At 47.7% G+C, this 26,349-nt stretch overlaps 1 protein-coding gene and 1 long non-coding RNA gene across 2 annotated transcripts; one reads left to right on the top strand and one right to left on the bottom strand.

The window, feature by feature from the left end:
* Positions 1-4,811: 4,811 nt before the first annotated feature.
* On the bottom strand, positions 4,812-6,536 carry GADD45G (growth arrest and DNA damage inducible gamma). Its single transcript, XM_075410630.1, has 4 exons — positions 6,417-6,536; positions 6,208-6,309; positions 5,902-6,115; positions 4,812-5,490 (listed from the first exon to the last, which is right to left on the bottom strand). The coding sequence occupies exons 1-4, from the start codon at positions 6,467-6,469 to the stop codon at positions 5,380-5,382; spliced, it is 480 nt and encodes a 159-aa protein (XP_075266745.1). The 5' UTR covers positions 6,470-6,536; the 3' UTR covers positions 4,812-5,379.
* A 252-nt stretch (positions 6,537-6,788) lies between these two features.
* LOC142358862 (uncharacterized) lies at positions 6,789-11,212 on the top strand. The gene is made up of 3 exons (XR_012761909.1): positions 6,789-7,009; positions 8,956-9,139; positions 9,279-11,212. It is a non-coding gene; the product is annotated as an uncharacterized LOC142358862 (long non-coding RNA).
* Positions 11,213-26,349: the final 15,137 nt, after the last annotated feature.

The raw sequence follows: 26,349 nt of genomic DNA on the forward strand, positions 1-26,349 counted from the left end.
AAGCTGATCGGTTGGAGAGTTTTGAGTTTGGGGTCACAGCTGAGCATACAGGTATTTGAATGTACCTCGTAGCTGTCTAATTGAGGCACCTTGTTTCTGGAAGACAAATTTGAAACTTGGCACCTTAATTACTTGCTCGGGCATTTAAACAGAAATTACTAAGCATCATTGCTTCCTACTGGCTTCTGTAGGATGGGAAAGGCTGCTATAGCTTAGGTGCCCCAAAACAGCGAGTGAGAAGCAAACCTTAGACTCTCTGCTCTGAAAATTCTTAAGTTAGCTGTGTGGTGGGACACTAAAAATTGCTTCTGATATTGAAATTCATCTTGGGTGTTCTTTGTTAAATTTTATCACTATTCTGCAATGGATTAAATCACATGGGACTTTCCACAGGGAGTTACAAAAGGTCTTCTCGAAAAAAGGGTGGCTTTTTTCTCATCAGTTGTAGCACGCAGGAAATGTTCAATCAGTCAGTAATCCTCTTGTTATATCTCTATAGCTATCTCTCCAACGCAGGGAAAAAAAAAAAAAAACAGTTGCACAAACTAGTTTTGAATCATCCATGCGCACTCATACTGACTTTCCAAGGTGATGATTTCAAAGTAAAGTCAGCTCTACAGAGAAGATTAGACACACAGAATAAAGTAAATTTGTGTTCTTTCCACGCATAAAAAGCTGAAAACAAGAATGGCAAAACAATCATATGCCAGTGCAGTGCGAGATTGGAGGAGATTTTATAGGAACTGCAACTGCTATATCCAGGACCTGATTATACTTTTAAAGATATCAATACATTCAAATTAACACTTCGTATACACTCCAATTTTCTGAATGTCATGTGTAAGGATGTCTTAGTGCAGGACAAAGAAGAACAATAGGAGTGAATAATATTCACTCATTCAATGTGAAATAATTACACACAAAGTATTAACTCAGCTTTTCCAATACCTTATCATCGCATGTTCAGACTTCACAATGCGAGCAAATCATACCTGCCATGATGAAATGGGTAAGGAATGAGCAGGAATGAGAAGCGGTTTTCATAAAAACCTGTAGAAAGAATGGCTCCAGTGAGGTGTATGTACTGCCAGTACATCTCCATCCCTCTGCCAAACTCGGTTTCTGCCATCGCTGCTTTACAATGAATGAGGTGCCGTGGACACCTAGTCAAGAGCACAGTTGTCCACAATGTGTGTCCCTAGAAGGAACACAATATTCACACTTCCTTCTCCACACATCGCTCTTGCTTGCACATGTGACGGTGTTTGCTTCCGCTAGTAACACACTGTCTGTGTACCGGCCGTGGTTTAACCTGGGCACATGCTGCTCTTTCCTCCTGATGACAGGGGATCTGAGAGCTGGAGTTAGTAGATTTGTTGACATGAGCCAGGTCTCCCTTAGGTGTCAGAAAGTGGTGCTATGGTACATTTCTGCCACCAGCACTTTTGCAAAGATTGTCTCCTTGCAGAACGTACATCATTTCAAACAGCCGCCACCTATGACTAAAGCTCCACCGGTTTGCAGAACTCCAAGGCTGGAAGAGGTCATGCCAGTGCTCTTTCCCTGAGCATCCAGTGCTATAAACGCTGTTTGAGCCGGTGGTTTAGCATATGCACAGATTTTATGCAAACATCATTCCATGCAGCAGTTTGCCTGCCTCTGTCTGATACACTTTTTATTATCTTCCTTTTTGTATTTCCTACTCAACAGTAAAGAGAAATCATTATTTACAGCCACTGTGTCCTGTGTGCCAGTATGCATATATATATATCCTGATAAGATGAGGAGGAATTTGACTCAATATAGCACATACTAGAAGAATCAGGCACCTAAAGAGAAAGTCACCATCTGTAACCACAAGAGAGAGAAAAGTGAAGTGATGCGCAGAAGTGTAACAGGAAGAAAACAGCATTAAGAGAAGGAAACAGCATACGAGGGGAAATTCCTCTCAGTCAGCGCTATTGGATGGTGAAATAGATACCCAGGCAGAGAAACATAAACCCATTGCTCACGAAACTTTAAACGAAACTGCATACATCACTTCATTTAAAAAAGTGTACTTGGGGGTATGGACAGCACAACACGAATGTCCGTGGTTATGGTATTTAAACACACAGTTTTGATCACCTCGTGGCACGCAAGTGAACGGCTTGGTGGAAGCAGAGCTGCCAAAGCACCACCGCTCCGTGACTCCTCCAAGTCCTGCCCCACCGCTCTGCGACTCCACTCCAAGTCCTGCACCTTCTGCTGCATCACGTCCCGGAGAACCACCTTTACTATTGACCACTACCGTCCCCATCCTCCTGCCCAGAGGCCCCCAACACGGCCCACCACGGCACGGAGCAAGCCAGCCTGAGAAGCCCGCGCAGCACAGCTGGGACGCGGGCACTGCAGCAGAGCTCCCGCCAGCCCCCACAAGCCTGGCAGACCCATGGGGCCCCTGTCCTGGGAGCTTCTGCCCCCTGGGACAGCTGCTCGCAGGCACAAGAGGTGATGGTTCCCTCCCTCCAGCTCCCCCAGATACCTGATGAAACGCCCTGGGCATCTTGTGAGCCAACCAACCTACAGCTCCCGACCAGCTGTCCCCACCACAGCCAGCAACACCCGAGCCTGCCGTCCGTCTGTAACAACTCTATAGCTGCTCCTTGCGCAGTTACACATCTGAGCACGTAGAGACGAAGTCTACTTGTGCCAATAGATACCAGCTGCTGAATTTTTGCTACATTAAGTAGTGTTGATCATCACAGACATTTGCAGCAGCGCATAACTTGGAAGTTACAGCTGCCTTTATTTGCAACCCTGGATTAGTAACTTCTGCAGGCTAACACGGTTTAGCGCTACGTGCTTTACAGTGTATCTGCGCTGAGCCAGAAGGGATTTCAGGAGAATTGTATGGGTCGCTAGAACAAGAAACTGTGTACCTCTCCGCTGGCACAGCTCACAGCTTCACAAGACTGCTGGGGAGACGAAGGTCAGCCTCCAGTCTTCCGAGGGGCTAGGGGCAACATCCTCACACGGGTGGTTTCGTGTTGCCTCATTAATTTCGCTGTTTGCTGCATAATAAATTTCTTCCACAAAGGCTGGAAAGTTAAACTTCCTACCAGGTACAACTACCTGTGCCCACTGTCTCAGCCAACAAATCAGCGGTACTTCCTCTCTGCTATGGTGTAATTGTCTACGTAGTTGTATGCGTGTTGGAGAACTTCTTTCGATCTTCTCAGGCTTTTGTCTAAACCACTCCAGGCTGTAAAGCACTGCTTACACCTTATCTAAAAGTTGATTTCAGGACAGTTCACTTTAATCTGTTCTTGGCTCTGAGTACTGATTAGGCCCCAAGCAAAGAACAGAAATACGTTTCTCAGCTGTAAAACCATTGAAAATGAAGAAACCTGCATTTCCTAAGGGGAAAATATGAAAATGTACAATAAAGCATCCAGACTCGGTATTTTCCATGTATCAAGGCAGTTGCCTTAAAGGCAGTTTCTGTTATCACAGCTGCTAAAGCTATTGATTCTCTCAGCTGCTCTGTCTGACTTCTCTCAAAGTCCTAGAGCAGACACCAGCTGATGAGCGCGGGCCAAGCAGAAATACAGGCTGCGCAGCAACTCCCGCACCCCAGGTGCGAGGAGGGACACTCGCAGCAGTCTCAGGCCCCTACAGCTTTTGCTTCAGCCTAAACCCTGGTTGTGTTGCCGCCCTGCAGCCCCTCTCAGTACTGTGACAAAGGCCAAGCAGTGCTAGATGCCTCCTGCATGAGGGAGGGTGTTCCAGGAATGCTGGAGCTGAATTTGAACTTCCCTTATCAGGAACAACGAAACCGAGAGCAAGTGGCTTCCCAGAAGCCGCAACAGCTCAAGATACCCCACACAGAAATGACCGCTTTTCGGCAAGTGCTACTGTCAATCACTGCAAGCCAGCCTAGAGGAAATGTAATTGTGATGACTGAGTATTTTTAGTGTCTACAGAGGAAGTGGGTAGCTTAGCTTTCTCGCTCTCTGGAGAAGGGATTACTACTATGCCATTCTGATGTCATGTCCTGGAGCACACATACAGATCGCACACAGAAATGGGGTGGTATTTTCCCTTTTAACACAGGGCCAAATCAGCCCACCCGTACTAACTTTCCCTCACAGGACCTCTAAAAAAAAACCACACCATCCTTAAATTGTTTTGGACTTAATTTGGAGTTGTCATGCAATTAGGTTTTGCAAAATTGGCTTCTGGAGTGACAGCTTCTATTGTTACAGCATATGGCAATCAGAGCACAGCTTGTGGCAGATGTGATGTTTATTCCCTATTAGCTAGTTTTAGATTCAACGATGTCATCCTAGTCAAAGCAAGTGTTAGATGTATTTGACATCTAAGCATTTTTGCAGCCGCCCCTCCTCCCCCCATGTTTAAGCTGCTTCTGTCAAGTGGGAACACAGTAAGACTTATTCAGACCTGCAAAGTCATATTTAAGAACTAATGATGCAATTTACTGGAGGTCTGTGTTCCAAAAATCCATGTTTCTAACACGTATTGTGTTCCTCCAGCAGACTACAAAGACCACCTATTACAATAAGTGAGCTCATTAAGCATGCAGCTCCTCAGTCTAGCAAGCTGTTGCGATAAGCAGCTGTTGCAAGAGGGTAAAAGGTTGAATTATCAACTTGCACAGCACAGCTCTTCGTTCAGCTGGCCCGGGAAAGAAAGTATTTGAGCAACAGCTCCATTACTGTGGAGTATACCTTTGACAACAGCACACAAACAAAATATTTGTGGTATTTCAGTGACCTACCTCCCCACCCAGTAAGCAAGACACTCCCAGATATTAATTGTCAAAAATTTATTATGAAAGCTTCCAGAGCAGCAAATATTTCAATAAAAATTATTGCATTACAAAACCAGTTCTGCAGAGTGACCCAAGAGGCCTGCTGAAGTCTGCCCATTTTGGAGCCTCTATTTTTCTCAGTAACCAGTCCCTAGTAGTCCATCAAACATTGATACTTTCTTCTCTCTGCATTATGTAGAGAGCACCAACAGTTCCTAGTTAGAATACTCTGTCTAGTCCTCTGGAAAGTTTTGGCCTGCTTCCCCCAACTTTCTCTCTGCCTCCTGAAACAGTTCCACTCGACCAGGAAACTTGCAAGACTTCTTTCGGTTCCATGGTATGTCAGCCTCTCCATGGCTGCAGCCTAACTGAGGCCCACTGGTGAGGCGAGCTGTTCTTCTTTCTCGTCTGTAAGAGCCCACTGCATGCCAGTCTGAGTGACTTTAATCCAGTCTCTTGACCAGGCAAATCCATGGAATCAGCAGCTTGTTGCACACTTCAGTGAACCCATGCCACATTGAGAATGCAACAAAAGGTTTCAGCCTCCCCAGTGCACTGGGTCACCATCACTCCGGCAGGGTGACAGTTGGCACCCAGTCATTGACATTTCGGCTCTCTTCACAAAACGAGTTCAGCTTTTCTAGAGCTGGGTCCTTCCAGCTATCTTCATTCGGGTTCTGCCAGAAAAAAAAAAACAGTTGCACGCTATGAGTAACGCCCGCCAGTTGAAGTCATCACTATGAGTAACGCCCGCCAGTTGAAGTCATCACAGTATTTACAGAAGCACTGGCTTAGGAAGCAAGGCACTTTCAGACAGCTTCTGTCCCGATGCAGACAGAGCAGGAAGCAGAGGCGTTACCCTTGCAGACAACAGAGGAAATCCACGGTTACGAGAAGCGCAGCCCGCTACTCCTCCTCCTCAGCCGGCTTACCGTACAACATGCACCAAGCCCCACTCTCCCTGCCCCGAACAGGACCTGGCCCCCGGCAGGAGACAAGGCCACCCCAAAAGGCTGGGGCCATCCCGCGGAGAGGCGGGCAGCACACCCACAGCCCCGGGGCCCGAGCAGCGCCCGCGGGGCACCCACCGTGATGAGGATGCAGTGGAGGTCCCGCGGTTCCCCGGACTCCTCGCTGGGCCCCACGATGGCAGCCAGCTTGGCCACGTCGTTCACCCGCACGATGTCGATGTCATTCTCGCAGCAGAAGGCCTGGATGAGGGTGAAGTGGATCTGCAGGGCAATGTCCCCCTCGTCCTCCTCGTCCGCGGCCAGCACGCAGAAAGCCACGTTGTCGGGATCGCTGCAACAGGGGGAGCGGCGCGGTGAGCCTCCGCGGCCGGCCCCGAAGCCCCCCTCAGGCCTCGCCGGGCGGCCCCCGCCCGCCGTACTTACACGTTCATCAGCTTGGCCGACTCGTAGACGCCGGCGGTGAGGCAGCCGCGGCGCTGGGCTGACACCAGCAGATCGTGGAGGGCCTTCCCGGCGCCCTGCACCCTGCGCGGCGGGAGAGGGAGAGCAGACAGTCAGCACGGCGTCGCCACCGCCCGTCCCCCCGCAGCCGCCACAGCCCCCCCGCCCGGCCGCCCGCACCACGCACGTACCAGTCGTGGCCCGCAGGCATGGGCTCCTGTCCGTGGATCTCTTCCAGAGTCATCGCGGCGTGTCCCCGCGGCGCAGCGCCACCTCCGAGCGCCTCCTCGCCCCAGCAATCTGATGCGACAGCCCAAAGGCCGCCCTATTTATAGCCCACGCGGCGGTGACGTCGGCAGCTGGTGGAGCCTCCTGGCTTCCCATTGGCCGGCGGCGGAGAATGGCTATTACGCTAATCGGCGCACGCAAAAAAAAGGGAGGCGGGGGGAAGGAGGAGCGGGCGGCTCGTGCCCGGAGGCTACGCGGGGAGGAAGCCGGACTCGAGGGAGGGGCGCAGGCACACGCCGCCCCGCCCAGCCTGGCCCCGCCCCGCCCCGCCGGCGTCCGCCGTGCCGGTGGCGGGGGCGAGGCGTCCGCGCGCTGGCTGGGAGCCAAGCGCGAGCTGGGCTACAGTGGGGCGCCGCCGGCGGCGGGGAGGTCCGGCACTGGTAGCGGCCCGGGCTGGGGAGCAGCTCTGCGGGGAAGGCCCCGGGGCCGCGGCGGGCGGGGAGCTGGGCGCCGCCGGCACCGTCCGGGGCTGCCGGAGCGGGAGCACGGCCCGTCGGTAGGCCGGAGCGGGGGCGGGAGGGGGCGCCGGGGTGTCCCGTCCTGCAGGCTGGGGGACCACCGGGGGTGGCTCCGTCCGGGGAAGGCACAGCGCGGGGGCACCGAGCGGCAGCCCCCCATAGCCTGTCGGGCTGTCGCCGAGAGGGCAGGGCCGGGATCTTCACAGCGGTTCCTGCTGGGGTGGCAAGAGGCGGTGGGCGAAAGCTGGGTCGAGAGTCGGGCAGGGTGTCTGAGGGAAAAGCCCCGTCCCCTGAGGACAGTCAGGCAGCGGAGCCGGCTACCCAGGGAGGCTGCGCAGGCTGCATCCCCGCGGGGCCGCAGGCCCCAATGGGGCGAAGCCCTGAGAGACCTGGTCTGAGCTACCTGGTGACCCTGCTGCAAGCGGGAGACCTCCTGACATCCCTTCTGGGCCGTATTGTCCTATGATCCCATCGTTTAAAATGTTTTTTTCTTCCCAGCAAATGGGGAGGTTCTTTTCAGTCGAGCTTTATTAAAAGTAGATCTAATTTGGATTGTAACACAAGCTTGAGTGTATCCTTTAAAATTAATTCAGTGTGAACTGTGTGTGATTGCTGAAGTAAAATCTTGTTTGTCAGCAAACCAAGCAACAGTAAAAGAAATTTTTCCCACTGTGAATGAGTATGGTGTAAGTATTAAAGGACAAATCACTTTCCAAGTCCTTTCAATCTCCGACATCTCAGGCTGCCAGTTAGTACAGTGCCAGTTAGCACCCTCACTGCTACCTCGCCTCTGGTCACATCGTCCCCTCTCAAATGTGTTTCAACCCAGAGTGGGGATGTCCTCTCCAGGACTTGGCTGGGAGTCCTTGATCGAGCACAGCTCGCCTGTGACTCTGTCTATGGTACACGTCATCTGCTCGGTAGTTTCAGGCTCCCTGAGCACTGTAATTCCCAAAGTGCTCCTCAAAAGGAACCACTTGCATGTCTTGCTGTGTTTCTGCTTCCAGTTGTTTCTAGTCAGTGTCTCAGGCATTGTTACAGGTGACAGCATTGGACCCTGCAGTAATCTCTCAGTAAACTTCTATTTTAAATTGATGATGATGACAGCAGGGTCTGCCAGATACATCTGATCTCTCTGAGAACATTTATCTGGTGATATCTACAGAGCTCTCAGGACTGGGGAGATGGCTCTGTCACAACTGCCAGTTCTCAAGCCTAATGATCCTTTTACACCACACTAACGTGTAAAGGCATTCTTGACTTGTGAACTCACACCAGTGACCTGGCACACTGCAGTTGCCTGAGCAGGGCATAAATTCTTAGTTTGTCTTCTTCAAAAAAAATGGGAGAAGTTTTCAGGAAATTATATCCCAGACTGTGTTCATGAAATGACAATTGTGTGTCCATGTGTTGGAATGAGCATATTGTGCCTATCATGTACCATTTGTTCTCAAAAGGTAAAACTCCTTCATATGTCTGCCTCTTTTTTTTCCTCTAAATATATAAATGGGGAGGAATGCAGAAGAATAACTTGAGTGTTAAATGGCAGCTTTAGGTTTTCACATGAAACTGGGCTACATACACTAAATGGTACATCTCTTAGAAGTATTGAAGGGCCTGTTTCTGATGTACTGCAGTTTCAGTGCATGATGAAATAGGTGGAAAATCAAGGACTGACTCAGAGCTTTGAAAGATGCTGATATTAGCTATGACTTCGACAAGGGTCCCATTACAGTGTTAATGAAAGTTATTTCAAATGGATTGAAATTAGTAGGCAAAAGTAACTCGCAGTGGATAACAGCACATATGTAGTGGTATAGTATATGTAAGTACCTAAACACTAAACGGGTGTATGGAACCATATTAACACGTTAATCCTCTCACATGCAAGCTTCCCGTTTCGACTTAATGACACAGCACCCTGGAGTCAGAGCTTCTTCCCTCCGCAATTCACAATTTGCCCCATTATTCCTGGGTCCCCTAGCACAGATGGTGCTGAATGCCACTAAGCGTTACCAGACACCCGATCCAGCTTATTTGGAACCACGGAGTCACCACCAGGCCTCCGATGCAGCAGAGGAGGTGCAGGAAGGAGAGCTGTGCCTGCCCCAGGTCCTGTCCTCATTGTGAAGGTGTCAGCTCCACAGAGATCACACCTTTGATGTCTGGTAAGCAAACCGAACGTAAGCGGAGGTCGGGCTCCACTGCTTGTTTTTGTGGTCTTTTCCTCCCGTGTTTTTAATACATCCATGAAAGAAAAAATAAAAAAAACAAACAAACAAATTAGACATCCTTTCTGTTTTTCAGCATTTCTGGCCTTGAACACCAGAGTAAGGGCGCTGAATTTTTCCATCTGAAAGTGGATGTTACACCCTCCGGTGCCACAGGACACCTGAGCAGATTCAGGTGGTACCGAAGTGTCCTCAGTATGCTTACGTGCCACATGGTAAACAGCGACATTCGCTTCTGTAGATGCAGCTCGGTATGATCTATGTGTTTGGTGGAAAACTGGTGGGCACCAGGCCTCTGGCGCATCGGCTGTTGAGCGCTGGAAGCCACCCCGTAGATCGGGGTGGGAAAGTCAAAAGGCAACAGTTCTCACACATGAAGAAGTGGATTTTGCCGTTAAATTTGACAGCAGTGGTATGATGCCAGCGCCGCTTGCCCGCGCTTTCCACGGCATGGAAAGGCTCGCCCGAAAACCCCTTGGTTTTTTTCACTGACAACGAAGGCGCCTCTGCCAAACGCGATGCTGTGTTCGCGGTGAAGCTCTGACCTCTCGTGGACGTCTAAAATATTACTGCTACAGAAAATTATTAACGGCCCACTGGCAAACGGCACTTACATTCAGTTCCTGTTTTCATATCCTTAACGTTTTCAGTGAAAATCTAGCAAAAAACAAAAAGTAGACGTTGGTGTTTCCTGTATGAAGAAAACCCCTAAAACAGCCCCCTAATATTACAAAAATTCAGATGCAGCATAACAGGGAAATCATAGTGTATTCAACTGTGACGAAAGCAAGTAACCTAGCAGAACGGAACAGGTAAAACTGCAGACGGGTCACAGCCCTGTACAGTGGCAATAAGCGTGGCTTTGTCATTCTGTGAGGAAAATGGCAGTGTCTCCCCAGCCAAAGAGCGGCAGACACAGGCAACACCGTCTGGCCTCAGCGAGAGGAGGCTCAAGCCTTCCACGTCCGCAAAGGCATGCGAGCAGTGGTAACAGCCAGCCCAGCCACAGGGCGCTTACGCTGCCCCAGCCTGCCTGGTGCTCACCTGGACTTCCCGTCAGAAAGACCCTTCTCACCAAGATGTCCCAGGTCAGACAGAGTACACCCAACCTCAAGTCTTTCCAAATCTGCCAGAACTTCTCCTCGTCTTGTTCCAGTCCTCCACCCAGTTTTCCACCTTTGCAACCCTGTTGTCCTCACTCAGCAAGCTTCCTTCTCCAGATGTGGCACCTCACACAATAAAAACCAAACCAAAAACCTCCTTACAAAACCTAGGAGTTACAGGAAGCAGGGCTGTAGTCCCAGCTTCCTCTGCAAATCCTCTGGCTGTGATCAAACTGGTTTTGTGTTTCTATTGGACCAACAGGTCACCCAGACTTTGTATTATCTCCTTCCGCTGAACCTGACACAGATGCTGCTGATCGTCACACCTGGTAAACCAGACAGCTGCCTCTGTTCGTACACTTTGTTCTGTCGCACCTTCGCCACAGAAACGCCACCTGCCAAGACCCAGCGTCCATGGATCTACAGGGAGCAGGGACATTTGACTTACTGAGAAAGCAGTGAAGTAAAACTTTTTGCAGCATATTCTTCTTCCAGAAAAATAACCCTGCATACTACAAGTCTCAGCTGAAAACAATGCTGTGGGAATAGAAGCAGTATTAATCTGAATTAAGTGTTTTACCACATTGTGTAAAAAATTGGGGAATCCCACAAATGTAACTGATGTGCTCTAGGATGGAGAACACTTGGCTGCATAGACCTGATTACTACAGAATGTAGCACAGAGCCCTCATTTCTGCCATCTTTTCAGGTTTTGCGAGAAGCAGGGAAAAAGCACCTCTTGCATGAATTTTGGTTGTTTGAGGTTTTATACAGACAACGGCACACTGCACCAAGCAGCCAAAGAGTTTGTTTGTAAGCGTGGCTGAATTCACACCGCTAGTGCGTTCTTCCTCCTGCAGATCGCATTCTTAAAATAAAGCAAAAAAACAGAAATGTTAATCTAATAATAAATAAGCACCTTTCTAGTAATAGATGAATGTTTCTTTCTTGCTTTAAGAAAGGAAGGATTGCTTTAGAGGTTTTATAGACATGGCTATTTTTAGTCAACTCTTTTCTTTTATACAGGTGGGGGGATTGAAAGAGGTGGTTTTGAAATCACGCACTCGGAGCGGGTAAGAGCCCTCATAGAGGAAGAGCCAAGGGAAGGAGAGATATACTGCGCCCAGCAGCTCGTGCTGGGGCAGCTCTGCGTACTCCGCCTTGCTTCGCTTCAGCAGATGGCAGCCTCTGCCCGCTAATGCCAGAGCATACCGGCCTGCGGCTCCCCGCAGCCCGGCGTCAGCGACAGGCGTCAGCCAGGCGACGCAGCCGAGCGTCCGGGCCAGGACGCAACTGACCACACTTGGAAGCCGTTCTTTGGAAAGGCTCCTTTTATCCCCTCCTCACCTCAAAACACATTGCTGTTTTCCCCAGAAGGTTTGCTTTCACTGACATGCTTAAAGGGAAGTATTCAGCAAGTTCAAGCAATTTTTCCTTTTCACAAGTGATTTATTTACGCAGCGGCTTAGAATCCTGTACTTCATTTATCTAGCCATGCGCTGCCTCAATTAAAGACACTCACATGTAATGTCTTGAACATAGTATTGCATATTTGAGTTTCATATTTTAAACAAGACATAGATCTCCTGCCCATCTCTGTCCAGGTTTTCTTTCCAGGCTTATCCTCAATGTGACAGCACTACACAAAGTTAGGCCCCTGTGACACCCACCCTAGTGTGCATCACCAAAAAAAGGGGGGGGGGGCTAAAAATTGATAAACCTGCATTGTCCAGTCTGTATTTAGGCTGCAGTGAGCTGCAAGCGTGCAAAGGATATGTGTCTGGGACAGCCAGCTCCCCCCTTCCACCCCCTGCCAAAATCTGCATAATTCACATGCTACCGGGAGCTGGGAAGGGGGCTCCAAAGCAGCTTATGGGGGGTGGCTGATAACACGTCAGGGAACCTTCTGGCACACCCCAGCTCAGGAGTCTGGGAGGCATGATGGCTTTTTCCTTTGTTTTTGTTCTTGTTTTTTGTCTTGTTTTTGTTTTTAATTAAGGACGGTTGAAAGCCAGGTTTTCCTGACAGAGCTTTCCCTCTTTCAGACGAGGATTCTATCAAGGCATATTTTTCAGTATCCTCTCCTGGGATTTCTGTGTGTCTGTAGGTCCAGCAACTGAAACCTTATTGTGCATTCACGGCAGCTCTGACTGGCTGCTGCACGGCTGGAAATCCTAGACACGTTCACAGCCCACACGCACCATGGCTGCGCAACACCCAGCTCGGTGCACCCCGTCTCTTCAGGGCAAATCGGACAGACTGTGCACGCGTGTTCGACTGAAGTCTGTGTGCCAGGAAGTCTGCAGTGTCAGATTTGCTACCCCTGAGCACACACCTTTGTCGAGGAATGCCTGGAAACCTCGCTTAGCAGTATGACTTCAGACGCTCACTCAAGGCTAGAAAATCACTTAAGTGACACTCAAAAATATATTTGCTAGTAATTCAAGCCAGAAGAACAGGGGCATATTCAAGCATCAAATATTCCAGGTTCTGACTCTCCATCCACTCAGCGCTGCAGCCCTCCGGCTGCTGCCCTTAATAGTCTCAAGTGAGACAAATACAACTGGGCATTTCTTGTGATATAGCTGGTTTTCATCCACACTTACCGTAGTTCCCTCACATATTTTTTCTGCCATGTCTGCTATCATGCTGCACAGCGGACTCTCTTCTCCAGCAGAAAAAGACTTTGAAAAACAGTCTTGTTTCTCTAGCTCAGCAGTCCTACCAGATGACATTAAAAACTGCTTTGAATGACAACGTTGGCTTTCCAGTGTCGATGGCTCCGTACGATGCCAAAGACTGCTGAACACAGCTTGATCAGCACAACGTTAAAGAATCTGATTTTTATTTTGTTGTGTACTGAACTTTCTTAGAGATGTCAATGAAAGCTAAAAATCAAATGCTTAAGATCGCTGAACAGCTGTCTGTGTGTTATAATGAAAGAAGAATAGTCTTTCCTTAGCCCAGATGCTGCCAGAATTGGTCATTTCACTGGGTAATTCTGCAACAAGAAGAAAAGTAATTCACACAGAAGGCAGATGTGTCACCCGATGTCAAGTGCCTCTTGTATCTCAGCAGAAGACTGTCTAATGGAACTTTTATTGCAGAGATGTGTCTAGCTGAGAGAAATAATTTGATCCTTCATTAGTTCCTTGGTGTCTTCTGTCACAGGTGTAACGCAACAGACAGCCTGAGAATGAAAACTCAGATGGTCAACCCAGATCTTAAATGCGTAACGCTGAGTTTTTCCATGTGCACTTTCCTGCCTCCAAAAAAAAAAAGCTTTACCGACCTCACTTATTTGCCGAGACACTTCCTGCACACACCAATTTTCCCTAATCACAAGCAAGATCAAGTCAGAACATGTATTTCATCCCATCTTTGTGGCAGTAAAAAGAAGAATCATCTTAAAGCTAGAAAATGGACACATTTCCTTTTCACCCACCTGAGACAAAAAAGAAGCATTTTCTTTACATGTAAAGTACTTTAATTAAGCTACTATGTAATGGTATTTACTTCAGATTTCCTCTTTGAAGTCTTGTTAATCAAATGCTCCAAACATCATAGGGAGAAGCAAGCCATGAATCACCCACATAAAGTGGAATGCAGTTGCACTTTTTGATGCAGAAGGCTACAAAAAGCAAGTGATGACAGCTGATAAACGTGCAGAAACATAACCAGTTTATGCAGTTTAGCACTCTATAGGAGAAAGCCCATTGGGAGATATTGATTATGACATTACTGCAGTAGGACTACTATTCCTGGCTATCACATTTTATTAGTTCAGATTTTTAGTAAGTTCATCTTGAAATTCACTGAGACTAATTTTGTTAAAAGATGTGTATGCCAACTGGCTAAGTTTTCATTGTTTCTCTGTTTCTTTTTACGTTTTAGCCTTCTTGTGTTCCTATCTGTAATTCCGTGTCATTTTCTCACGTAGCCCTGCACCTTAGTCACTGAGTATGGGATTTTGGACCAAACACACAAATCAGACATTTCCCTCTGCACATCAGGTGTTCATCTGGCAGGGGAAAGGATGGGCAAGCACACAGATGGGTGTACGTGAGAAGGGGGTGGCAGGCAGCCTTCCCTTGAAGCGTGTGCTGTGATCAGTTGCTGTCTGGGTCACGGACATGACACTGTTTTCTGAAAATGTGGGTACCTAACACCTCTCTGACTCAAGCCAGTTTGTGCATGACCCTGGATAAGGCAGAGGGACAGAACAGTAGCACTGGTAGGTGCTGTTATTGAGTATTAAAAATACAGCATCCGCACCAACAGCGTAAGCTCCATCAGCTATGATTTATGCCTGGCCCCTGACACCTGCTCTGAGGATCACACATGTTGTTTGTAACAGACAAGCTGTAAGTGAGTGATGCAGTGGTTCTCCATATGGGGGCAAGAACATAGTTTTTTCTTGGACCCAGCTACCTCCCCTAAGCAGCAGGCAGCAGAGTCTCTGGGCAGCACTGTCTCAAGCCCAATACGTGTTGGGATTTGGTAGAGACTGGGGTTGCCTGCTAGTACTGGCAGAACAGAGAGGGCATCAAGCACTGCCCATGCCAGCGTAGCATGTAGTCTGAACCAAAGATATGCCCAGGGAGTGCTTCTGGCAGCCCTGGGAATGGAGACTGGGACAGGAGAGGCAGTCGAGCAAAGCCTTTTCTGCTCAGCTGAATAAACAGGGGCAGCAGCAACAGCTCCTCCACCGGCACCGGTTTTGCCTAGGCAGAGCAGCCACATTTGGTGCCAGGTTTAAAGACACGGGCTGTGCACCCTTGGCTCTCTGGGCTTAGTTGTAGGAGTCAGATCTGGCGGAGCTGTGAAGAAACAACACTGTAAGTCTGAAAATCGCTCTAGACGTTCGTGTAGGCAAGAATTCAGTTTTGGGAATGTCTGAGGCACACACATGGAGAGGCTGGAGGAGAAAGAGCTTTGCCCCTCAGCTTGCACCCACTCAGTCCCTATCCTTATGCGTCTCTCTGTAGTTGTCTACCCAAAGCCATGCACAACATCTTTAACTGAGAAGGCTGCGGTTCTTCAAAGTCCCAGGCAAGTTTATTGAACAGTGACTCTGCTCCTCATGACTCTGCATTCCATAGTTCATTTTAGGTCGGGGTATCTCATTTCCCAGACTGCAGCTCAGCCTCTCTAATTTGTCTAACATTGAGAAGAGAAGCCATTAGCAAGCTCCTTTGGCTTGTGCCTCCAAAATTTCTGAGAAAAAGATAAGGATGCCAAAGTAGGATTTCATGAGTTACATTGCACAGTGACTTTATCCTCAGTATTTAAGGGTGAGGAATGAGTAAAATTACCAGCAGACACACTGATCTAGTCTCTTATTTAGTTTTCTTCCGTAAGCTGCTGACATAAAATTGTTAAAAAGGAGAAACAATGATCTACCAGCTACTGCAAGAAATGCCGGAAGCCAAAAAATTCATGTTATCATTTAGGGTGGCGTTCTCTTACTAGTTACGTAAAGCAAAACAGTTTAGATATTTGTTACCATATGCAAGAGTTTAAAACTTTGGTACATATGCTCAGCCTTTTCTGTGCTCTGCAGAGGGCTCATGTGAGACGGGCCTCCAGTGGTTAAACCAGGTGTTTCTTCAGATCCCTGCTGCCCTACGAAGTCCTGCATCTTGTGCTTTCGGGGAAATTCTCCACTCGGGGTCCTGGCTGAGTATTCAAAAATCTAAGAATGACATAAGATTTTTAGAAATATAATTCCTCTTGGCTCCTGTTTGTGTGGATACAATAGGAGGAAAATGTGAATATCCCTTAGCAGTTACTCAACTCAGCTCTGTTTCTGTTCAGTGTTTAGGATACAAGCATTTGGACATGTGGCCCACTCTAGTCTGATTAAGGAAGTCTGGAGATACTGGTACCAATATTTACATAGCAATGTTAAGACTGAGTCTGCAACAGAGATCTTCTTCCACTGCACAGTGCTGTGCAACGAGCAGTCGTCATTCAGAATACAAAAGCAACTGCAGAACGTCTGGCCTGAAAAAGACAATTACTGAAGGAGGGAAGTCCAGAAATTACATATGCAGCTTGTCATATGCTAGCACGGATTAGGGAAGGTACTGGCTAAGTAATCTTGGATTGTGTTTCAAAATGGGGGATTTGCTGTAGAATTTGGTCATCTCTGTTCTTCACAAGAGGAAGACTTGTTTGGTAATCTGGGCATCAGGGCACCTAACTCTGTCCAAGACGATGTGTCACCCTGGGCAAAATGGTAAATCTCTCTGGGCTTGGTCTAGTTCCACATGCGCAAAACAGGATTAGCAGACTGACTGAATCTCAGCATGTTTTCTGTCATTTTAAATCTCTCCAGTTCTTGGATTCATGCTAGTGAAGGGAAGATTTTTGGGTTTTGGATTAAAGCTTTCTGACTTTCACAGCTGGAGAGGGAAGCTAGAAGTGATTGAACCATAGAGACTGGCAATAAAATAAAATAAGATAAAATAAAATAAAATAAAATAAAATAAAATAAAATAAAATAAAATAAAATAAAATAAAATAAAATAAAACAAAATAAAATAAAATAAAACAAAATAAAATAAAATAAAATAAAATAAAATAAAATAAAATAAAATAAAATAAAATAAAACAAAAGAAAAAGAAAAAAACACCCACAATAAAAAGAATCTGATAATTTAAAAAAAAAAATATTGAAACAAACTTCATGACTTTTTTTGTGGGCCTGACTCATGATTTATGTATTGTTTTTATCGCTTGAGGTTGAAAGAGCTTGAAATAATGTTGCCGTTCTAAAACTCCTTTTTGGTCTTGTCTAGTTAATCTATCTTACTTTTGGATAGAGACAGTCTTTTAACAGTTTTCTTTGTACTGTGATGCCCTGCTGTTAACAGATGCCTTCAGGTGTGACCATAATGTGAATGATAACAGTTTACAACTTTAAACCAAGGGAGTCAAATAAAATGATTCTTTTTTTCAGTAACAAGGTTGTAATGGTGGCTGCCAAGTTCAGAGCATATTTCAGGCTTCCTTTGCTAAGCTCAGTTGCTCAACTTCTGTGTAAAAAGAAGCAGTCACTCCATGAAATCAAATTTTCCTCTGAAAAAATCTAAAAAAACCCTAAATATGCACTCGCACTGTGTACACTTATTCTCATTATAATGCCATATTAAATTTTATTCACTTTTCAGATAGTGTTGAGGGTTTATTTCTCTTGCACTGGGCCTTGAAAATCAAGGCAAGCTATATCTTCTTTCTTTTTCAGGTATTATCAATAAGAAGAAGAAATTGGGCTTCTTGGTTGCTCTTCTGCAACCCTATTGTTAGCAGAAAAACACCAAAACCTCAAGACAACCTGTATAACCTTGCAAGTTAGATCTCATTGGGATCATTGAATAGCACCAGCAGCAGTTACTGTCTCTTGGATCCTGTTTGCAGAATCGCAGTGAGGTTGAGGTTGGAAGGGACATCTGGACGTCATGTGGTCCAACTCCCTGCTTAAGCAGGAGGCCCAAGACCATGTCTAGATAGCTTTTGAAGACCTCCCAAGGATGGAGACTCCAGCAGCTCTCTGGGCAACCTCTGCCAGTGCCCCCCTCACCCTCACAATAAAAAAGTGTGTTCTGATGTTCAGGAGAAACCTCCCCTGTTTCAGTCTGTGCCCATTGCCTCTGGTCCTGTCACTGGACACCACTGGAAAGACCCTGGCTCTATCTACTTTGCACCCTACCTTCAGGTTTTTACCCACACAGATGAGATACGCCCCCAAGCCATCTCTTCTCCAGGCTGAACAGTCCCAGCTTGCTCAGCCTTTCCTCACATGTTTTAGCAAAATGGATGTGCTGTCTGGTACAAACAGCTGAACGTGTCAAGCTTTTTCCAGCCGTGAGAAATGCTAAGCAACAGAGCCTGAAGTTCTGTGCTCTTTTAGCTGCCTGCCGTCAGCTTCAGCTTTAAACAAGTATATTACCAGCTTCTCTATTTTGTACGATTTACAACTGAGGAAGAATTTCTTCACTCTGAGGGTGACGGAGCACTGGAACAGGCTGCCTAGGGAGGTTGTGGAGTCTCCTTCTCTGGAGATATTCAAGACCCACCTGGACAAGGTCCTCTACAGCCTACTGTAGGTGACTCTGCTTCGGCAGGAGGGTTGGACTAGATGACCCACAGAGGTACCTTCCAACCCCTACCATTCTGTGATTCTGTGAGGCAAGTTTTGCTGACTAACAGTGTAAAAACACACGAAATAAATAGATTTGGTAAGACAGAGCACATTATCTACCCTTGACCATGCCGGCAATTGCCAGCACTGCGAAGGAAGGGTGCTGGATACTGTCACCCTCACACACCAAAAACCACCGCTCTCAGTCTCGGCAGCCAGCCAGCTTGACAGCAAAGCTGAGGATGACTCCAACCAGAAGACAGACTTTTGGGTTTTCATCAGAAAAACTCTCCCTCCTGCTGGGTCCCACGTTTTCTTGCTCCTCCTGCGCTCTTGCTACAGGGCAGGGCTGGGATCTGCTGTTTTTCCACACTCGCCCTCATTTTCTTCAGTGGTGTTCCCCCTCCCCGGATCTCGTGGCAGGCTGGACAATGAAGAAGAAGCAGCAATCGGGCTCCCGCAGTGGTTGCCCCGCATGGGCGTGTGTGAACCCGCAGGGCTGTCTCCAAGGCATCACCCCCGGGTCACACTCCCACGGACCGGCTGAGCATTGCTTCTCCGCCAGACAGCTGCGGGAACCCTCCCGCCGGCCACGGGGTTTCTCTCACGGCCGTGGCCAGGGAGGTCAGCGCAGTGGAACAGGACTGTGCCTGTCCTTCTGTCCTTACTGGTCATCGCCACACCGAGCACACCTAAAAAAGTTTCCATTATCATCACTTTCTGAAGTTAAATATGAGCTATGTACCTCTCTCTTTTCTTCCTGTTAATTTAGGGTCTGCATACAAAGTGGTCACAATAGGGCAGCTTTTGCATTCCTGAGCCCAGCACAGTGGTTCACAGAACCAGGAGGAAATAGGGAAACCCTGGGACTCCCTGTTTCCCCCATAAAGCCCCTGACTTCCAGAAAGTGACGCCTATGCTGAGGATACCTCTGGCAACCGCCCATATTCCTTTTAAAAGCTGAAGGCAGCCAGGAGTTTGGAAGCATGAAGGGAACCACGAATTGGAATGAAACTGCAGTGGCAGCAAACCAGGCACCAAACGGCATCAGCCTGGTTTATGCACTGCCCTATTGTCACACTTCATAATCGAACGTAGTCAGTATTCCACCATCTGAAGCCCTGCGTATATTGCAATGAGGTGCACCAAAGCTGTCGTTACTTTTTTTGGATACTGCTTCTTTAATCATTTCTGTTCGTGGCTTGGGTTATACATGAAAGTAACTTGAGCGTACTGTTGCAACAGGACTGTTTGCAAATGCATCAGCCTAAGCATGGGTTAAATTCTTGCAGACTCAGGACCTAAGCGTTTGTTCCATCACACAGGTTTGGAGTGTGTTTAGCACTGTCCTGACAATTTTCTGACAAATCCGTAACAGACAGAAGGAGGTTAATAGCATCCCATCTGCAGTCAGAGAGTCTCAGATCCCTGCAATTAGATGTTATCATTGCATTTGTGCTTGTAAAACGTCTGAAGGATCCTATTATTTCATTCATTTGCAAACCTGCAAGTCTGGTTAAAATTAAATTAAAGTAAAAGCTGAATAAATATTTGTAATTTTACACAACAGCTAGATGACGATGATGATAATAATAATGGTAGTAATAATGAACAAACGTGAAGGTTTTACACAGTGCTTTTTTTTTCCCAGAGCCAAAACTCTTGAAAAGAACATCTGCAACACTTGCAGGGAAAGCGGAAAAAATGAGTTTCACATGGTGCGACTCGTGCACCCTCTCCCCTGCAGCTCACGCGCTCCCTCGGGTCTCCCGCTCTTCCTTCCGCCCCTGCGCGTGGCCATTCCCCCGCCACACGCAGAGGCACCAGCCTCTTCTGAGGCCACCGCGCTCTTACCAGAGTCACCCCGCTCCCTAGAGAAACACCGCAAATCCCCCCGGCTTCCTCGGTGAACTCACGGCCCACACGTCCCTACTCCTGCCTGTGCAGCTGGCTGACGCGCTGCGAGCGCTCCGCTTGCGAGGCACAGACCTCACACGGACGTTCAGGAAATTGAGAACCGAGTTTGCGGCTCGACTGAAAAAAAAGAAAACCCACCCCCCCCCCCCCAAAAAAAAAAAAAAAACCTAAGGGGGAAAATCAGGCATTTAGTGTGAATAATGTGAAGACTTGCGTTCAGCTTTCTCATTCAGGGCTCTCAGGCACCGAAACAGAAACACTTCACGCTCTCTTTTTGCATACTTGAGGCCACCCTTTGACAGAGTATAGCCCTGTCTGCACGACAGAACACGGGCCCGGCTCCTGTCGTTTATTCAACGTACAGAATACCCCAGAGTCCACACGCAGCCCTGCTGGCTGTGTGCAAGTCCTGTGGAACATCTTTGGCAGATGGCATACAACTGAAAATTAATGCCATTAATGCACAAACACACCTCAAACTTTCACGCCATTGTTTTGCAAATAAACCTCCGGAAGTCTGTGAGAAACCACCATTAATTCTTCAGATCAAGTTTGCTGCCACGCCAAAACCTGTAATGCTTTTGCACCTCATTTCTAGTGCAAGAGGAACAAAACTTCACCATAATGCGGGGGCGTTTCAAGGATGCCTGTGAGCTGGAAAAGCCCCTTGCTTTGCTGAGCTGCAAGAGAGGGTTGCTTTGCCTCCATTCCTCCTGGCATGGTCCTAGGCAGTGCTGGCCGTCAGTGAGACGCTGGGGGAGAAGGCTGGGGCTGGCTGTGCCCTGCTGTGTGTCCCTGTGTCGCAGGGGCCCCGCAAGCCTGCGCTGCAGAGTCTCCTGCTGACAAGCGAAGGGCAGGAGTCAACGCCTCAGTCGCTTGTCTACAGCTGAGCATCTGCAGCTGGACTGTAGCAGGCAGACACGGCATGCACGCAGGCTGGCTTTGCCTGTTGGAGGGGTTTGGGGCCAGAAGGTGGGAATGTAGGAGACGTTGAGTTTATTTTAGGCAAGCGGAGGCTGGAAGTCTGGTCCCTGGTGCCACTTAACAAGGAGCGGTGCTCACAGTCTCAGAGGTAACAGCCTTCACGAAACATTTCGGTTCATCTTCTGGCAATAAATTTGGATAATTTTGTTAAACTAGAGTTGCAGACAGCCCAAGGACATGCACTAAACCTGAAAACCATTTTCAAGAGTCTGAGTTAACCATTTTGTAGCTGCTTAGGCCAGCTCAAGACGAGGAAAACATGCACGGAACAAAGAGAGAAACATAGCTTCTGAGGAAGATATGTATAACCAAACCACCTGGAACCCAAACCGAACGCTATCCCTTGAAATGAGTGTTCGTCTTTTATGATACAGCAAAAGGCAAATAAAAAGTAAGCCACTAGCAGCCTCAGCCGTACTTTGTCTGAGGCATAACAGGCGGGGTTGTTCAGCTTTGGTTTTTAATTTGCTGCTGGTCTTGAATCTACAGCAGGAGTAGCATCATGAGAATAAACAAATTACTCTCCTTAACCAATTTAAAACAGTTTTGGCTGATTCACACAGTCTAGAGAGCAATGTTTAAGACATACCAGCAGCTGTGTAGTTCTAAAAATGCCTGAGATACCCACTGATACACGGAGCAGTGGGAGGCCAGACCCATTTGCACTCGTTTTCTGCTTAGTGCGTGAGACCAGACAGGCTTGTAGGTACCAACGTAATGCCTTGCGTCGCTGAGGAGTGTATGTGGTATCCTAAGCAGAGCACGGCGCGGGGAGCCCATGTGCAGTTAGGCTCATTCACAGAGCTCCCCTGCTCTTTTAGGAACCACAGCGCTCTGCAACGTTCAGCCTCCCTGGTGGCCTGTGCTCCTTGTTTTGAGATCGCCAGCTGGTTGCTTTGAAATACATGTTTCAGTGACAGGTAAACAGCCCAGCTCAGCACATTTGATTGACCTGTTCCCACCACAGCGTACCGTCACACCAAGTGGAGAAGTCAGCCCCACATTCAACTTGCAACGATCTCAGGTTTCCTTTTCGAGAAAGACCTCGTCGAAGGCCACCATGCATACAGCAGATCCCCCTCAGGTTCCACGGCAAAATAGTCCTAATGGACAACAGTTCCCCACGTATGGTTGCTTTTTGCACTCCCCGATTACCCAGTTCTTAATTCATTCAGCAGGGGGCTGCAGTCGTTCTGTATAATGCCAATTATTATTGGTTTTTAATCAGCGTGTGGTGGAGGCTAAGACCCTTCACTCTGCCAATTGCATCGTGTATCGGCCACTCCATTCCCTCCCATGATGGATGTCAGGTTCAGGAGCATTAGTGCCTCACTCATTCCATTTACTGTTTTAAAAGACTGGCTTTTTTCCAACAGTTTTCAATTTCTCCACTGCTCCGTTTTTTATTTTTCGTTGTGTCGACACTAATGGTTCAGAGAGCTCTTTGGCCAGTTCCTGGAAGTTATCGAGTCCTGCAGGTTTTTAAACATTTAAGTTTAATATCTGCCATTTAATATCCTCCCTAGTCACTTGCTAATGGAATAGAAGGTAATCATTGATGTATTCTTATACCCTTCACACATCCATCAAAGACTAAAACGCCTCTTCTACAGAGAAGCCCTTTCAGATTGTTTGTCTCCGCTGGTGGCCATCCCCATCACAGCTGGGTTCCTCAGGCAGTGTGAGGGCAGGGCTGAGGCCGTGCCAAACTGCCACCTTGAAGTCATATAGGAGAGGAGCCCTTAAGCCCCAAACTGATTTGTTTCACTTTTTTTGTGCTGTTTCCTGTGTCTCCTTATGTCGCTGCAGGCTCTCCTTGTGTACCCGAGGAGGGATGCATGCACCCCTCCATGCCACCACAAGGAAAGCAGCCGTGCTTTTGCGGTTACCACCAGGGAGCAAGCCAATGTCCTCGCAGACTCTGCCTTGGCTCAGATTTTCCCGACCGCCTTGCCGTCTCCCCCAGGAGCCCACTCATGGATCAGGAAGCATTGCACTAAGCACTGGGTCAGGAGGGGATTGTGGTCCCTGCCCCAAAGGAGAGCAGCGGAGCCTGGCTGGGTCTGACTGAGCAGCCTCATCAACGTGATGTCCCGCAGCCAAGAGGAGCAGTCCCAAGGAACTCATCAGGTCTCACCTTGCTGCAGGTACCTGGGTCAGCCTGGTTTAAAGTGGTCAGAGGAGAGTGATGGACAACACCAGGAGACTGCCAGAAGGCAGCAAGTCAAAATCGCATGCTACACAGGGTAGTGGTCTCCATAAAACCGCAGCCTGAAGTTGCATTTGGTACTTCTTTCTCCCTTCTTGCCTGTCTGCAGTCTCTGCTTCCCCCAAAATGACAATCCTCCCAAATGCCTTTTTTTTAAAAGATGAATTTGGATCAGATACAGGCTGAAACTAGCCATGCCCTCAAATGCATCCTGGCTTCTGTCACCAAGATACGCAGACACTTTCAAAAACAGTGTCTGAAACAAGGAGGATTTCTACCTGAACCCGATTCCCCAAAGCTACAAAGATTCTGATTCTCCGAAGCTATAAACAAATACCATTGCTCTCAGACAATACAGAACAATTATCTCTAATTTTGGATAGTGGTTTTCATCATTGGATTTAAAAGGAGATAAGCATTATTGTTATTCCTGTTTTACAGAGGGAAAAACTACAGTACAGAGAGGCCAAGAGGCTTATGGTCACTCATTTGTTGAGCAATGGAGATAGTAATCTGATTTCCAGTCAGATGATCTGGCCACTAACTTACCTACAGAACTAACACTTATTTACAGAAACTTGTTTTCTGGTTGACGGTTCATGACCACACGGACAGGTAATCAACAGAGGAAATCACTATTTCTTTAAAAATGCCATCCATTTTTTTCTTCCTCTCTGTGCAAAGGTCTATGAGATCTGTGTTCTTACACTCAGACAACCTAACAGAGAGGATTCAAACAACCATCACAGATCCCCATGGAGTTCTATGGATTTTCCAATAGTACCTGACTATCTATTTAATTCAGCTTACTTGTGAAAGAGAGATAAGCTTTTACTGTTAGTTAACTTCAGGTCCGCTGACGCACATTTCCAAAGCTGTTTGTGGTAGAAAAATCCTAAGGCTGGGTCTGATAACAGAACAGCAACATACTGCTAACACACAGTGTGAGGAGCTGACGGTGCTAAAATGCATCCACTTCTAGACAGCAGCTTGAAGATTGCACGCTGTCTTTACCGTACAAAGAGCTGGTTAGGAAATGGTGCTTGCTGCTGACACTCCTGGCGGTGCGATGTCCATCACCGTCACTATTCTTGCTCTCAGAAAGCAGATGGAGTACTCCAGCTCTGCGTGCTACGTATCTCTGCCGTCCCTGGGGATGGTAGTAGTGATCATCACCAACCCTCCAGGCGTGAAACTGTCAGTGATTTAAGCAGAAATTTGTCTCCCTGTTCCTAAAACACGGATTAAGGAAACCATATATTTCTACACTGAGGCCAGACTTCACTAGAAAACACCCAAAATGAAGTAACAGGGGAAATAAAAGTTTCCTGAGATGTTTAAGCAGGACACAGAAGTGTAAATACTTACAGCTTTGAGGGCAAATTTTCCCTTTCATACTGTGATGCGAATCGAAAACTATGTTCTTGATATCAGTTCATGCTTCAGTGGTGTAACTAGGAGCGAACTTCGTGGGCTACTAAGATCTATACATCAAACTTTATAAACAAGCTTTTTGCTTGAAACTGTCTGAATAGGCCGTGTTCTTTCCCCTGTGGCGCGATGCACAGCCCCGGACTCCAGCAGAGCTGTACCGCAGGACATACACCTAATCTGTGTGCTTTGTGATTACCTAATCCCCTGCGAACTGTAAAACTGGCACTTACAGAAAAGTAGAAGTCTTCTGAAGCACATTTCAGCTCAGGTTTGTTTACCAAACAGCTGTAAATGTAGGACTCATTTCATGTTTTATTTAATAATTTACATAACAAATGGAATTGTTCTCTGCAAACAGTAAATTTGCAAAGACAAGGCTGTGGGCTACATCCAGCAAAGACATCCACAGAACTTAAGTGCTGCAATGATTTCTAAACACTCGGTCCTTGGAAAAGGATCAATAGGTTTATGTTATATCCTGCGGCTGCTGACAGAGTGTGCTGGAAGTCCTTGGTGCCGCAGACTGGCAATGCAAAATCACGGAGCCACAAAAAGCAAGCACCGAGCACGGAAAACATGTGAAATGTCATCCCACTCCAGGGGCTAAACCTGGGTCAGGGTTGCCAGAATCTACCAACCCGAGTCCTTTTCTGAAAAATGGTTCAACCTGGTGCATCTTGGTGCAGCACTGAGATGACTAAGAGTACAGAGAACAACGTGAGAGCTAGGCCTAGGAAGAAGACCCGGGAGACTGAAAACCTGAGCTCTAGAGACTGCTGCAGAGGATGTCTCTGTGTATGATGTGAGAGGTGTTAGGCGAAGGACCAGCACTGGAGCTGCCTGGTTCCCTTACCAGCAGGCTGCTGTTGCGCCCGCTCCTGAATTCCCTCCCTCTTGTTCTTATTCTGGGTTAGGTATTGACGTCAAAGGACTTTTGGTACAGAAAATCACTTTTTCATCCCAGTCAGAGACAATCCATCACAAGAGCCAAGACTGAGGCAAAGGAAGGGGGGGGGGAACCAGTGCTGTAGAGAAACTACAGCCCCACAGCTGACCTGGGTACGCTTCGGGTAGGAGCTGCGGCCTGCCCTTGGCTCTATGAGGCTGAAGACTGCTCTTCGGGCATAGGCACTCGCTCCTGTGCAGACAGCACGGATGCCTCAGAGAGCCGGGTAGTTCTGTCTGCGGACACATCCCACGAAATGCCCGGGACGTCAGCCGAACGCAGAACTGCAGCGGGAGAAGCTAATTTCACAGAAGCAGAACCTTCAGTAATTGCAAACAATACAGGATTAGCTGCATGTGTTTGCTTCAGAAGGACGTGGTCTGGAGGAAAGAAGGAGAGGAGAAATCA

Source organism: Opisthocomus hoazin, chromosome Z (genome assembly GCF_030867145.1).
Source record: "Opisthocomus hoazin isolate bOpiHoa1 chromosome Z, bOpiHoa1.hap1, whole genome shotgun sequence".
Taxonomy (NCBI): Eukaryota; Metazoa; Chordata; class Aves; order Opisthocomiformes; family Opisthocomidae; genus Opisthocomus; species Opisthocomus hoazin.

Coding starts and splice junctions, on each gene's coding strand:
- GADD45G (XM_075410630.1), bottom strand. CDS start 6,469: ATGACTCTGGAAGAGATCCACGGACAGGAGCCCATGCCTGCGGGCCAC. Junction 6,310..6,416: donor ATGCCTGCGGGCCACGACTG/GTACGTGCGTGG, acceptor CCCGCCGCGCAG/GGTGCAGGGCGCCGGGAAGG. Junction 5,491..5,901: donor TCCACTGCATCCTCATCACG/GTGGGTGCCCCG, acceptor TTTTTCTGGCAG/AACCCGAATGAAGATAGCTG.